This window comes from Glycine soja, chromosome 5 (genome assembly GCF_004193775.1).
Source record: "Glycine soja cultivar W05 chromosome 5, ASM419377v2, whole genome shotgun sequence".
In the NCBI taxonomy this organism is placed as follows: Eukaryota; Viridiplantae; Streptophyta; class Magnoliopsida; order Fabales; family Fabaceae; genus Glycine; species Glycine soja.
The window spans coordinates 2889858-2904174 of record NC_041006.1 but is presented as its reverse complement, the minus strand read 5'-3'; the positions used below and the strand labels follow the sequence as shown (position 1 = coordinate 2904174).

The following is a 14317-nucleotide window of genomic DNA, read 5'->3' as shown; positions in this document are numbered from 1 at the left end:
TTATTAATGATACAATTTGTTACCACTTAGAAACTATTTATATTTGTTTCAAACTTAAAATTACAATTCCTTGATAATTAGAAACCACCAAATTCAATTAAAGAAAAAAAATCAAAAATTGAGAATCTCCTTTTGAGTCGTCATGGCACCAGCCATTCACCTACCTCCTTCTCCTTCATCCTCCATCTTCCTAAACATGTTCGACTGGCAGACATTTACAAAATTTGTAATGACCTCTTCCCAGCAATTTCTGAGTACCACGATTTCCATGCTTCCATGTAATGCGAGTACAGTTCTCTCAAGGCTGTTTCACAAGTAAAACGGACATCAGATTGGTTGAATTTTCTGCACCAAATACTGAATAATAGAGGTCAAATGAGGCTTAGAGCACCTCCAACGCCAGTTCTTACGAGGTTCGTATGTTTAAGAACCAGTTTTTTACGTAGGATAACGGTTGGAGGAAGCTGACCTATCCCTCAGCTATGACAAAAACAGTGTTACTATTCAGTACGAAAATCGTATGCAGAAAACGCAACAATAAATGCATGCAACCTGGCTATCGCTTGCTCGAAGAGAGATGTGCATAAGAATGCTCTGAAAATCACACGAAGGAGGCACGCCTAACTATACAAACAATCAATTTATGCAAGAGAAGCACAACGGAGGTGAAAGATGGGGAATTAGCAAGTTAGTTTGTAGTATGGGGGCGAAAGACGGGTGAACAATGAGATGAAACAAAATAAATATTAAAAAAATGAAAATACAAGATAATTTATCAACAAATTCCTAAAAACTTCCAAACATTCATTTACGTAAAAATAGAAACATGGGTTAACAACCAATGCCAAACATTTTATATCTGCCTGTGTCATGGAAAGGTTAGATATTATATATTACCTTCATTTTGATACTGAGGGCTATTTGCAGTTGCAAGACTGTCCCAGCCATGCACCTGCTTCAGATTATTATTCTCAGAGGCTCCAACTTTGGGCACACAAGCCGGAGCGAAAGGACCAAATTGATAGTTCTTTGAAGCTTGTTTTGTGCCTTGTTTTAAATTGTTTTCATCTGCCTGACCCAGCCCACTGCCATATTCCATTCTTGGCTTCTTAGGATTCGGATTTGAGTCGCCATTCGTGAACAATTCCACGTTATTCCTCTCAAAACTGATGTTTGTGATATCACTTCCAAAAGCCCTTTTCCTAGACTCGTTCAGGTTTGATTTGTGAAGTGTCTCATTCCATGTCTTCCCTTCAGAACCCAGCCACCGGAATGCTGGTTTTCTTGTATCTGTCGTATGGGTCTGTCAAATTGTAAAATCAGAAGAACGAATATGCTTAGTTACACACTTATATTAAACAAAACAAAGACAAGCATATATGCACATAAATAAGAATTAAAAGATTGGCGAGCATCACCTTCTCAATAAGATTCATGGAGGATAGCACATTTGCGATGTCATATAGGCGTCTAACTTTGGCTGCAAGGCCATATCGGAGTGTAAGTGAAAAAATGTAAGTAGTTTATACCTTTGTCAACAGATAAAGAACATGGTACATTAATCATTGTATTACTTCTCATTACAGAAGTATTATGGGCATCCCCAAGTAACAATTTTGCAGCCTCGTCAAGGGAGATCAACTCCACCTGTAGAGTAGAGTCATCATTGTTAATTTTCAACATAACAGCTTGTTACACGGCAAATAAAAAGATACATGAAATTGGAATGTCCAGGAAACTTATGGTAACCCTCACATTAGAGCAGACAAAGAGCTTAACAAAATTCTGGGTAAGCAGAGCAAGAGATTTTTCCCTTCGATTTTCTGCAAAATTTTGAAGCAGCACTATAAACCACATTTGCAAAAACTACAATTGGGAAACTACATTTTCCCGAATGTTTTTGTAATTATCACAGCCATTTCACAAAGAAAAGTTACAAGCACGGATTAGTACTAACCAAAATGCAACAGTTGGTTCCGCTGCCAGCAACAAAGATAAACCACACTTCAGATTTGCAATTTTCTTAACTAGTGATTTCCAAATAATAATAATAATAATAATAATAATAATTGAAATTGCCAGTAACAAAGAAAAACTAAAATGAAAATACCATCATAATTAAATTAATAATAACAGTTTTAATATAAAATTGCCGGTCCAATTGAATGTCAATTTTCTTTTGAATCTTGCACATCATATCGTTGCATGTTATATCTAGAAATGTCTAAAAACTTAGCTCCCGGTGTTTATGTAATTTCCCAACAAAAAAAATATTCAACCTTGAGCAAACTGATAAATGGGGAAAAAAATGTGTGCATTTTAGAAAACATATAAAATTATTAAAAACGAAAAATCGTTTCTTGAAAATAATATGGAACGAACGCATAAATAATCTTAATTAGAATTAGAGTATGAGGATATACAGTAAAGCATTTTCAGACATCAAAAGACAAAGCTTGAATTTTAATTCTTTGTTTAGAATATACTTGCCATTTTTCAGAGATTTAGTAAGAGTAGAAGAATTAGGGTTCAACTTGTCGCTTTGACTTCCAGTAGCGGGATTAGACAGTGTTTCCTCGTCATCTTCGTCGTCGGACACCTAAAACACGCCGTCAACAACAAATTAACTTCCCAAACTAAAATAATAACCTAATTGTTCCGAAATATTAAAACCAGCCACTTTCACTATTTGGCGCATAACTCAAACTCACTTTGTCGTTGTCGTTTCCAGAACCACGCAAGAAATTGGAATTATCCTTCAACCCCTCTTCCTGAGAAACCATAAGCAAAAGATTACACCCTTAGATTTTGAAGCAGCTTGCTAATCATGAGTTAAAACAAACGAGATTTACCTTGAGCTCCTGAAGAGTGTGAGGAATTGCGACAAAACCTCTCCAAATATACTGATTTTTCGCCTTCCTTGATAGCAACTGTAACACGCGCACGGATCAGAATGAATAAATCGAGGTAAAACAAATAAGTGGAAGATTAAAGAAAAAATGTGCATACCCCAATACTCTCGAGGACATTAACAATGTCATAGATCCGCCTCCTCTCAACGCCTGAGAAGAAGAAAACAAAGTGTAGATGGGACAATAGACGAAGCAGAGTAAGGAAAAAGAAGGAAGATGAGAAGAGAAAGACCTAATCGGATGGCAGCATCGTCGAGGCCGATCAGATGAACAGACCCTCGATCGTATAAACTCAAAAAACTGCATTGAAGAGAGAGAAAAGTGAAATCGGAAATTGAATTAAGGAAGGAAAAAGATAGGAGAAGAAGAATAAATAATTACTTGGTGCAGAGAAGGCCGAGGGATTTTTGCTTGCGGTTGTAAGTGCAATGACGGGAAGGGATAGGATCTGAAGAAGCCATAGATGAAGATGGCAAACGAGATGAGACCAGAAGAAGTGAGGGATGGGAAAGGTGTTTTGGCGGAGCCGAGCCAAAAATTTGAAAGTTGCGTTTGGATCTCAAACGGGGGAGTCGGAGGGATGTTTTGTTCTTTTTTTCGTTTTCAAATAAAAACAACCAATTAAGCGGGAATCTGTTTTTATCAACCGCGATCACTCACCAGTCACCACGCTCCCCCGTTTTATTCTGCTACATCATGCTGCCGTTACTATTCCCATTAGGGTAAATAATTATTATTTTTCAAATAATTATTCTGATATGACAATACCCTACCCATATTAGATTTGTCCTACTTTTATATTCTTGAGGATTAAAATTTGAAAATTTATTCTTCAAGAACGAATTTGTCAACAATCTATTTTGTGAGGATCGAAAATGATTATTTATCATTATTATTGTCCATGACTAGGGGTGAAAATAGGTCCGGCCAGACTTTGAAAGACCCGAATCTAACCTACGATGAATCTTTGAGGCCTGATCCTGGCCTATAGCCTATCAAAGACTTTTATTTTGGCTCGGCCTAACCTTTTTAAAAGCCTGGTCGGGTAACCTCTTTAAAAGTCTTCATCACAATAAATATTTAATATTTCATGGAGTAGAAACGTAATAGGAAAGTTAAAAAAAAAAGTTATAAAAGGACACATAACTCACGTCTAAATTGAATTGTAATTAAAGTCCTTGATTATAAGACTAGAAGTTATTGAGCAATAATATGTAATCAAAGTCTAAAATTCGGGACCCCTCTTGTCAAAGGCATCCCTCACGATCGACGTATGAAATTCGGGATTCCACTTAACCACATCCATCTTGACATGTCGGAGAGTTATGGAGTTTGATAAAAACACCTATAATAATCTATTGGTGTTTTTGTAGTGTTTTTTTTAGACAACCTAGATCACTAAGTGCCCGTGTGTTTGGTTGTGAGAAAGTAAAATGAAGAATTAGAGGAAAATAGGTGAGAAGGAAAATAAAAAAAAATATGGATATGGTAGAAAAAAGGGTGTTTAGTTAAAAAGGAATATAATAAAGGAAAAATAAAACTTTTGGATTTAAATTGTTTAATAGGCAAGAAAAGAAAAAAAATATTCAATTAAAATATATTACTATTGTTATTAGTTTAAACTAAGGAAAACTAAGTTAATTGCATATTAGACACATGAACGGTGTCAAATTTGTAGATAAAAGTGACATGTGTCATCAATTCTCTCTCAAATGTGTGGAAGTTATTTTGCAGGTAAAGGTTGGGGTGGACCACCTTGATAAATTTTAGACATTAGATTAATCTATCTAAATAGAGTATGTGTCTTACATGTCTGATTATTTCACCTCCAACTCTCTCCCCAACCCCAACAATTGTTCATCGCCACCAACCACTATTCATCATCGCTGGAGGTGATTTTCGATGGCATTTCAGCGGTATCTTTTGACATCCCAAACCCATCATGGTGACAACACCATTGGCATGTTTGACCTTTCCACCCTTCCATCTTCCTAACGCAAAATAACTCCTCAAAACAAAAGAAAACCCCAAACCTAAGAAACCACCGTCACCACCCCCTCTCACCATACCAACTCTGACATCATGGCTCTGCGTTTTGGCACAACGTCGTGACTCCCACGTTGCAACTCTGACGTCACAACTTCGCTCTGATCTCACATCTTTGACACCACAAATCTATTCTAAATCCTCATCAACATCCTTGCCATGAATCACGTCTACATCTCCAGAGCCAAAGCCAAATTGTTCCAAGGGGAGGAGGAAGAAATATTGGAATACAAATATCAAGTGACAACTTCTTGTGTATAAGAACAACATTGGTGTTAAAGAGATCTTGATGACGATGACTATAATGATCTCGAAGATATCCTCCTCATGTTCCTTACCCATTGTCGCTTCCACCCCCTATATTTGTTGCAAATCTTCGACTTCGAGGCTTGAATTTGCCGTAGAAACAAAATGAAAGAAAAGATTAACATTTTGAAACTAAAATAATTCTTATAAAATTCATCTCTTCTATTTTGGTCATTACTTTTTGTAATTTGTAATTTACTTGTAAGTACAGGTAGAAAAAGTCATGTTTACAATACTCAAAATATAAGTCTAAAATCAAATATCAAGTAAGTATTTTTGTCACTTTTTTTCTCTCTTTAAATTTATCCTTCCTTTATTAACGGGAACTTATTTGGTGCATCAGATGCATACATAAACATGATATTCACAGGAAAGTCCTTCATCTAATAGCAATTTTCAACTTCATTAAACCATAGGCAGAGAAATTTATATCTATAAATGTATTAGCTCTAAAATAGTATTTGGTTGGAAGAAAAATGAAGGAAAGAAAATGAAAGGGAGACTACTGGGGGGACAAAATTCTTTCTTTTACTGTAAGAGTTAAGAGGGAAACAAAAATCTTCCTCATTTTGGGGAAAGAAATTTAAAATATTTCAACAGGATTAAAATTTCCTTATGGTTTGAGATTTAAAATTACAAGGATATACAAAAGTAAATTAATTTTTAAAACTCATCTTGTGAATCAAACAAGAAAATGACTACTTTTTCTCCTCTCAAGCATACATAATTGTTTAGTAATATTTTTTATATAAAAAAAAAACTCTCCTTTTCCTCCTCTGCATCAAAATTTCTCTCTTTTTTCTTTCAACAAGCAGATCCCAATTGTTTGGTAAAGAGGAAATTGGAAGAAGAAAGAAAGATGAAAATTATTTGATTGTTTGATAGGAAAAATCTAAAGAGAAAATGATTTTATTTCTTAAATGTTTTTTTTAAGTTAATTTTTCAGCTAAGTCTAATACGTTCTATGTTTATTTTTACTAGGAAACTGGAAGGTGGTTTCTCCACGTTTGATGGTTTTGGGGACGTGATGCCAATAGAGTGGCTCATAGGTCATAGCCTAGGTAATATCGGAGGGAGCAACCTCATGCTACCTTGTATGCTTCCCTGCTTGGTGATGGCATAGGGTAGTCTGTTCTCTTTGTTTTTATTTTTCCACCCGAAGCAAAAAAATATGCACACATTGGTTCCCTTAACTAAAATATTACGCGTTTAGTTTCAGTTTACATGCTCCCAATGGACAGATCTTGTGTCATTGAGTTAAATGACCATTTGAAACTTCTTAACAGGAAATTAAACCCAACTTTAACATTAATTAATCACTTCATCGATTTATTAATTGCTTTAATTTTTAAAAATCAGTGAAGTTGCTCTGAATACCAAACAGATATGCACAACAACTTCAAACTCTACAAAATCTCAACCACAATTAATATACATGCACACATTTATTCATCTTTGCAAAACATAGAAGGGTGAAGCGCATAACATCGAAGTGTAACTGTTTTTCAACTACAAATGATCCCTATTTTTGTGTAACATCCTTGAATCTCTTTATAAATGTTTAAGGGTAATACTTTCAACTATCCATATTTTATGTTTAATTTTTTATATAATATTATAAATTTAATCAAATGACATCTACTCATGTTTTATACATTATAGTTTATAGTTTATACCATGTGTTTGTTTTTATACTAAATCAGTGTAATACTCTCCTAATAACAGATGCACAAACATAAACCCAGTGATGGTAACCCTTCCCTTGCATAACCATCAGACACATCCTTCAAAATATGTGAAATAATTCCTCTTCATCCTCCTCTCTCCTGCTCAATCAGTGTGAATTACAAGGGCAAAGTAACCAAGTCAGAATTTTTACTGGAAGCAGTAAAATAATATTCTTGAACCCCCCAAACACTAATAATTCAATAAGTGACTATATTTTGCCAACCAAAAATTCTAAACATCACAAAGTTAATTCTATTTTCTTTCTCTTCCTGTCACATTACAAGCTAAATCGATAATTTATCTGTCGCCTTTTCTTTTCTTTCTCAAATTATAGACAACTCAAGGTTATCAATAAAACATATATGTATTATGGAGTCCCAAAAAAACATGAAAAATCAAATCAACCGCTTCAAATATCAAAAGTTACCACAGCTAGAAATCACAAGAGTGCAGAGAAAGAGAGAGAGAGAGTCAGAGACCTGACATCGGGGTTGATGCAGATATTGCGAACCAACTGCATGCAAACCGCATATCCCAACAGCAACTCCAACAGCTGCAAACAAGGGTATACCTACAATACAAATGCAATGCATCCATAGACACAATCAATAACTCTCATAAACATGAATAAAATTAAGACAGATTAGGATCAGTGAAAACCAAGAAAGGACAGCTGAAATGAGGTAAATGCCACAAAGGAATATGTAAAATGATGAAATATATATCAACTGTGGGAACATTAACATACCTCAGGCCTAAGCCATCGATTGGCCATCTATGGTAGCGTTACAAATGGAAGAGAGAGAGAGAGAACACAGGTTATAGAGCTTGCAAATTGCAAATTTGCAATGGACAAAGATAATTAGTGGGTAAGAGTAGACTTAGAGCACAAACTTTACGTGAAACTGTGACAACGTCGAAAAGAAAGGATGCCCAAGGGTTGGTGGACATGGTATTCCGTCCATAGATATTGTAGGCTTATTGCATGTACTGTATCGTATGCTTTTCCTAAAATCAATACTACCAAGCACAACGTAACAATGAAAAATACAAGGTTGCATTTTAAAATGAGAAAATCACATATTGTGCTTATTCAGAACCTTGTTTTGCTATAACAATTTCTTTTATGTTCGAAAATTTTGTAGAACATTTTATGGGGGTGGGGGTGAATCAAATTTTTTAAATGTTTTTTTATATTTTGAAATAAAACTAACTAATTTAACACAAACTTCAAAACAGCATAGAAGAAGAGAGTGTGTATTATATATTCTTTGAGGGTTCGATTGATGGTGAGGATAGAATAGGATAACATATATGATCAGGATGAGAACAGAATATGATAAGAATAAGATAAACTTTAATTCCATCCAATATTTGATGTGCATTAGATATGTTTAAATTTAAAAAATATTATTTTTCATTAAAATTACCTATAATTTTCTAAAAATAAAATTTTAATTTTTTTATAAACTATCAAAATTATAAAAGATATAATTTTAATTAAACTACAAAATTATATTTTATTATTTTTTACAATTATAAACAAATTAGGATGAGTGACAGAATAATCTTGTTTTATTGGTCATAACTTAACTCTCTCTCAAAAGAATAGGATGAGTGACAGAATAATCTTATCATATATATCCTATTGGCACAAGAAATAACTAACAGAATAAAATAATTATGATATCTTATTTTCTCTTATCTTGACCTCCAAAAGAAGCATAAGATATCGTATATGTGTTACCTTTGTCTACAAAATTTATGTGTATATCTTCATCCACTTTTCTTTACTTCAAGAATGAATCCATGTTTAAAAATATAGATATAAATTTAACGTCTAAAGTGAATAAATATGTAAAATAAGAAAATAATTTTTTTTCTGTAACGGTTTTTCTTAACGAGAAAATAAAAATATAGTATTATTAATTTAGAAGTAATTTAATCCAGATCAATAATAGACATATCTTTCATTTTATTTTAATTTGCTAACTTCAGAAAATGTTTGTCATTACTGATTCGCTGTATTACTTCATCACCGCAGTAATTTTTACTGCATTACTTTATTTACTAAGTCCAAATTCCAAAATTTCTAAATTCATCACTGTTTTATTCTTTGATACTTTCTCTGTTTCTCTTCATTACTGAATCATCTTATGACTTACGCGTTTTAATGCCATGACACATATTTTAATAGAAATTCAACGGATAAATATAAAATAAAAGTAAAAGTAAGGGTAAAAACAAAATCAAGGATCATTATCTTTCGCATAACTTTTGCCTCAAAACTTATTTTGCACCGGATTTTCAAAGATGCACTTACAGCCCTTCCAACGTGTACTTCAAAATTTTCTCATAGTCTATGCAAGTATCTAACAGCATCTCCAATGGAGATTTACTGAAGGATTTCTTAACTTTGAGTAGATTTACCTAGTAAAGAAAGTTTCTTTAAAAATAAAATATGTATCATATGTGAGAAACTGTTTCTTAATAATAAAAATAATAATAAAAATAATATTTATCTGATATATAACAACATTATAATTAAATCATAATTAAGTAAAAATAAAAATATAAAAATGTGAATTTTTTGAAATATTTTAAGAGTTTTTTATTATTAGGATAAAATTATGTATAAATTTCTTATAATGATATGACGTTTTAGAGATCAGAAAAAATAATGTGAAAACCAGGAAAAGTAATTTAAGAAACCCATTTAATTTTTATTTTTTTTAAGTTACTCTAATTGCCGGTTTCTAAATTAAGTAAGATCACTTTATTTTAAGAATTAGTTTACAAAAAACACAGATTCCAACACACACGCATGTATATAAATATAAGTATTAAACAAAATATATAATAAATACTGTGTAAACAATTGTGATGTGCAAAATGCTAACAGAGCCGGCTATTCTGCTAAATGATAAAATAAAAAAATTGTGTAACTAGATCATAGCCAACTGCACCTCATCATATCAAGATATATCATACAGTACACGTGATTAACCAAAAGCAGTTGAACTAAGTTTACATATTTTCTACATTTGATACCATGTTGACACGTTCAATAAAATTTGAATTACTTGCATGCTTTGATCTAAAGATAGCGACACTTTCAATGAAAACAAATAGTTCTTGCCTTAAATGTTCCAATATCAGACAGTCTGAAATGAAATTCTTGAGAAAACTGTTCCAATATCAGACCAAGTGACCAACTGTAATCAGATGATGAAAACTGTGAAGATCAGAGATGAATAACATTATTCTAGATCCATTTGCAAGCTTTCCCTTTAAATATTTAATTATGAAACTGACATTACACAAAAGACAAATGGCGTTTCACACATCATCCTGCTTTCCTCTCTGAAGACGATAAACAGTAACACACAGCCTACCTCACTAGTGATATTGTAGGCTTGACAATAATGGCAATTGCATAGGAACCTGATACAAGTAGTATACATGGTTAAAGCCCATCTCACACCATATAGAGACCGAGCAATGCAAAATTGAATGCTTTAGACATGGTTAAAGCTCAACTCCATGCAGCATTCAGCCAACTTTTCTATCATCAGCATCAACTTTAAGGGTGCAAATTCTAAGCTTGACGAACCCGATCACGCCAAGACCCCTTTTGCTTGGCCAGCACCTGAAACCAAATATAGCGGGATTACTTAAATTATTTGTTATGATTATCCATGTGTACTGTGGCATAGAAAAATGCTTACTGTTTCACTTAAAAGGCTTGCAACCAGTTCTTTTTTATCAGCCTCCTTCTCATTCTCCCTTTCAGGCTCACTGTCTGTACTGGTGGGAGGCAGAAGTGCTGTAGCACCAAACATAGCTTCCTCATGAGCAGCTTGTATTTGCTCCTCCCTTCTTGCCTACATAACAAAATGAGATTCAGTCTTCCAAACATAGATCAGGCATGTACATAAAAAGGAGCTAAATTGACTGCTTGAGCATAAGAGACAAGGAAGATACCTCAACTGCAGAAAATCTGAAACTTTGGCCAATGTGCTTGACTAAGGATGCGTCATCTTCAGCAACTGCAGATGGAAGGCATGTACAATCAGTTCTATTAAGTTCAACCCAAATCCATCACTACTACTGTCAATTACAAACAAATATAGCTAGAAAGACCATCATCCAATGATGCAAAATTATAAACAATTAAAAACACAATAATTTAGAAGTATAAGGATTGACAAGCATACAATTAAGTGATCAATATTGAGAAAGGCATTACTTTAATTTCCACTGACAAAATGAATGAAACATTCACACTATATTAAAACCATATTAATTACATTAACAGGAGAGCTGAGGAGAAGCACATGGAGACCCAAAAAATGTCTGTCTAGATAGAAATGATAAATGTAAGAATGTTAGTAACTTTTACCAAGAATGGAAAACAACCACCAATCAAAGCAAATTGTAATTACAGCCTTAAAAAAGAATTAAAAACAAAGAGGATTAAATTGAAGAATTCATAGGTACACACTGGAAAGAAATCCCACAAATAAATTTGAAATGCAATATTAAGAAAAAAGTCTGACCTTCAACTTCTTCATCATCAAGAGGGGCATCCTTGTTAAACTCAAATCGCTCCCAGCCCACACCCTTTTCTGAATCCTGTGCAACTGCATTTAAAAGTATTAAGAATCTGAGAAAAGAAATAACTACCATATGTATAAACCATCTCATTTGGCAAGCTAGAAAGCAAATATTTATAAATTATAATTTATATCAACACTTCAAGTATGAAATATTAAAATTTTGGTTCATAATACCAAGTCTCAATCATATATATCACTAGATAGTAGCAACCTAACCCAGTTTCTAATATCAAATGATCAAATACTACAAGAAGATCAGAGAAAGAAAAGAACACATTCAAGTCAAAAACTAAGTTTTCCATGTAGATTAACATGATAATTTATTGAAAATCATTCTTAAACTAGTTCACTAGAGAAAATATTTTGAGAACATTTAATATCAGAGTTACATACAGCAAGAAAAGTAATTCATTTCAAAACATATGAAGAAAATGTATTTATGAGGTATGAACAAGTTCTGCCCTGAAGATCTATTTATTGCCTTACCAGTTTCAGAAAGCTGAAGCTTCATCTTGGCTTTGACTCTTTCAGCAGATGACTGTAGACAATAGCAACAACAGATGTCCATGAATCTTGACACAAATTTCAGCCAATAGTAAAGAGAGTTTAGAAAAAAGCATGTTGCTGACATTTTTCTATAAAATATCATCAAATTATGGAATAGAGAATATTCATTAGAAATGAAAAATTGATCCTTTCATGAGTTTCATCCCTTTCCTTCCAAATTCTTACTGACTAACATATCCTAAAGTCACCAAGTTAGAGATCCAGTAGAGGGTTTCAACTTTGAAGACACTACTAGCTTGGCATATCCTAAATTCAGAGTTCAGACAATTAGTTTGGCATGGCATAATCATTCGAATTGAAATATAAAAATCAAAAGTATCACGCGTAGTGAATCCTTTATTCAGCATTATGGTGAGTCCCTAGAGAATGCAGCTTCAGCACAAATCATTCTGTTTCAATTTATTCTTCAAAACCAATCACCTGAATCTCATATCAATCATGCACCAACTAGCCCTATGGCATAACATTAAAACATCATCTTCATCTGCCCAACGACGAGAACAAAAAAAATAATGAAATTAAAAGGGTTGAACGTACCATGCGGTCATAACCTTGAATAAGCTTGGAATAATCAATCTCAGCATTCTTCCCTTTCTTCGTTTCACTGACTTTCCCTCTATAATTCGCGTCTTTCTCCGACCTGCGTTGCTTGCGAGGAGAAACGCTTCTACTCCTCCGTCTCCCTCTTTCACTATCCCTATGTCTCTCTCTACTCCTGCTTCGCCTCCGCGTTTCCCTGTATCTATCTCCGCTTCTGCTCCTTTTCCTACGTTTTTCTCTGCTCCTGCTTCTGTCGCTGCTCGAAACCCTAGACTCGGAAGAGGGATTTTTCTTAAGCTTGTCGTGGATGGATTGGAGCTGCGCTTGCTTCTCCGACTCGGAGGAGGCTTTGACGAATTTGGAGAGGAAGGAGGAGGAGGGTTTTGGAACGTCGTCGTTTGGTGCTGAAGAGGAAAAGCCTAGACCTTGCTTGAACCTCGCAGCTCCCTCGCCCTTACGGGCCAGCTCGTCGTAGTACGCCGCTGCTTTTTCTTCTTCCATCTCTAAACTTCACTTTTCAATTTCATTCTTCATCCTTCTCACAACAACTCTTCACTCTCCATGAATTGTAAGAAAACACAATAGAATTAGACCCCAGAAAACGTAAAATAAAAATAAATTAAATGTATTATTATATGAATAGATAATATATGCGTTAATCATTAATGTATAAAATAATTTATATTCACCACTAATCATAAACTTATTATATATAACAATTTATTTATTTTATAATAAATATTTCTAAAAATCATTTCTGACATAATTTTTAATTAATTAAATACAAAAATTGTTACATTAGTCGTGCATACAAATTAAACTTTAACTATAGGTTAATTATCCCGCGGATCTCTTTTTTTTTTTAACTGAATTTATCATTAGGTGTCGACACTTTTTTCTTTAATTGAATCCCTGTTTTTTTAATTGAATTCTTCCATCTGATTATAATGATAAAAAATTAATCTTAGACATCTAATTAGACGTTCATACAATGGATTTGCGCTTCTTGAGTATCTTATAAGTATAATTAAGTTAAATTTATGTAAAATTTTAATCTTTTTGCACGTTAATTCAATACATTTTACAAATTTCTCGTAACTTGTTTACCAAATTTCTTTAAGTTTGATCTTGAACTTAAATTTTATAAAATTAAAAATATGTATAAAAATATTTCATTAAAAATGACTAAGCGGGTGATTTGGTGAAGAAAAACAATATACATCACCACCGTAACCTTTTTTTTTTTGTTATGAGTGTATTGTGTACTAAAGGATGGAAAAAGAGTTTGCTGTGTTTCATGGATTATAAATTTATAATCAATTGTCCAGATTTGAATGGAAAAGGACTATAAAAATATTGCTGTAAAAAAATACTATAAAAATCATTTTCACTTAATAAAATTTTATACTATTACCCCAATCTTTTGGATTTGTATATTAAAAATATTTGACCTATTTAACTTGACTTGATTTTTTTTCGTAAAAACATATTTCTTAGGATTTGTATATTTGAAATATATAATTTTTTTCTATTTATTTTATTGAGATCAATATGACTAGTGCCCCAGATTAAGATTGGACTAAAGCAATAAATTTATAG

General features: G+C 33.1%; 2 protein-coding genes and 1 long non-coding RNA gene across 4 annotated transcripts; all 3 read right to left on the bottom strand.

Annotated features, from left to right (window-relative positions):
* Window positions 1-42: 42 nt before the first annotated feature.
* Window positions 43-3576, bottom strand: LOC114411923 (E2F transcription factor-like E2FE). 2 transcript variants are annotated; one of them, XR_003666555.1, is made up of 12 exons: window positions 3294-3576; window positions 3145-3212; window positions 3010-3062; window positions 2853-2930; window positions 2712-2771; window positions 2491-2599; window positions 1756-1823; window positions 1575-1647; window positions 1419-1480; window positions 898-1303; window positions 392-480; window positions 43-304 (listed from the first exon to the last, which is right to left on the bottom strand). XR_003666555.1 is itself a non-coding variant. In XM_028375667.1 (11 exons), exons 1-11 carry the CDS (start codon window positions 3371-3373, stop codon window positions 216-218), a joined length of 1146 nt encoding a protein of 381 aa, XP_028231468.1. In that variant the 5' UTR covers window positions 3374-3573; the 3' UTR covers window positions 43-215. The 2 variants fall into 2 exon arrangements, 1 of the variants encoding a protein (XP_028231468.1); XM_028375667.1 differs by lacking the exon at window positions 392-480 and having other exon boundaries at window positions 3294-3573.
* A 1058-nt stretch (window positions 3577-4634) lies between these two features.
* LOC114411922 lies at window positions 4635-8202 on the bottom strand. The gene is made up of 3 exons (XR_003666554.1): window positions 7741-8202; window positions 7472-7563; window positions 4635-7090 (listed from the first exon to the last, which is right to left on the bottom strand). It is a non-coding gene; the product is annotated as an uncharacterized LOC114411922 (long non-coding RNA).
* A 1806-nt stretch (window positions 8203-10008) lies between these two features.
* Window positions 10009-13318, bottom strand: LOC114411920 (arginine/serine-rich coiled-coil protein 2-like). The gene is made up of 6 exons (XM_028375666.1): window positions 12716-13318; window positions 12098-12149; window positions 11552-11635; window positions 10977-11041; window positions 10721-10876; window positions 10009-10641 (listed from the first exon to the last, which is right to left on the bottom strand). The coding sequence occupies exons 1-6, from the start codon at window positions 13217-13219 to the stop codon at window positions 10591-10593; spliced, it is 912 nt and encodes a 303-aa protein (XP_028231467.1). The 5' UTR covers window positions 13220-13318; the 3' UTR covers window positions 10009-10590.
* Between the last annotated feature and the right edge of the window lie 999 nt (window positions 13319-14317).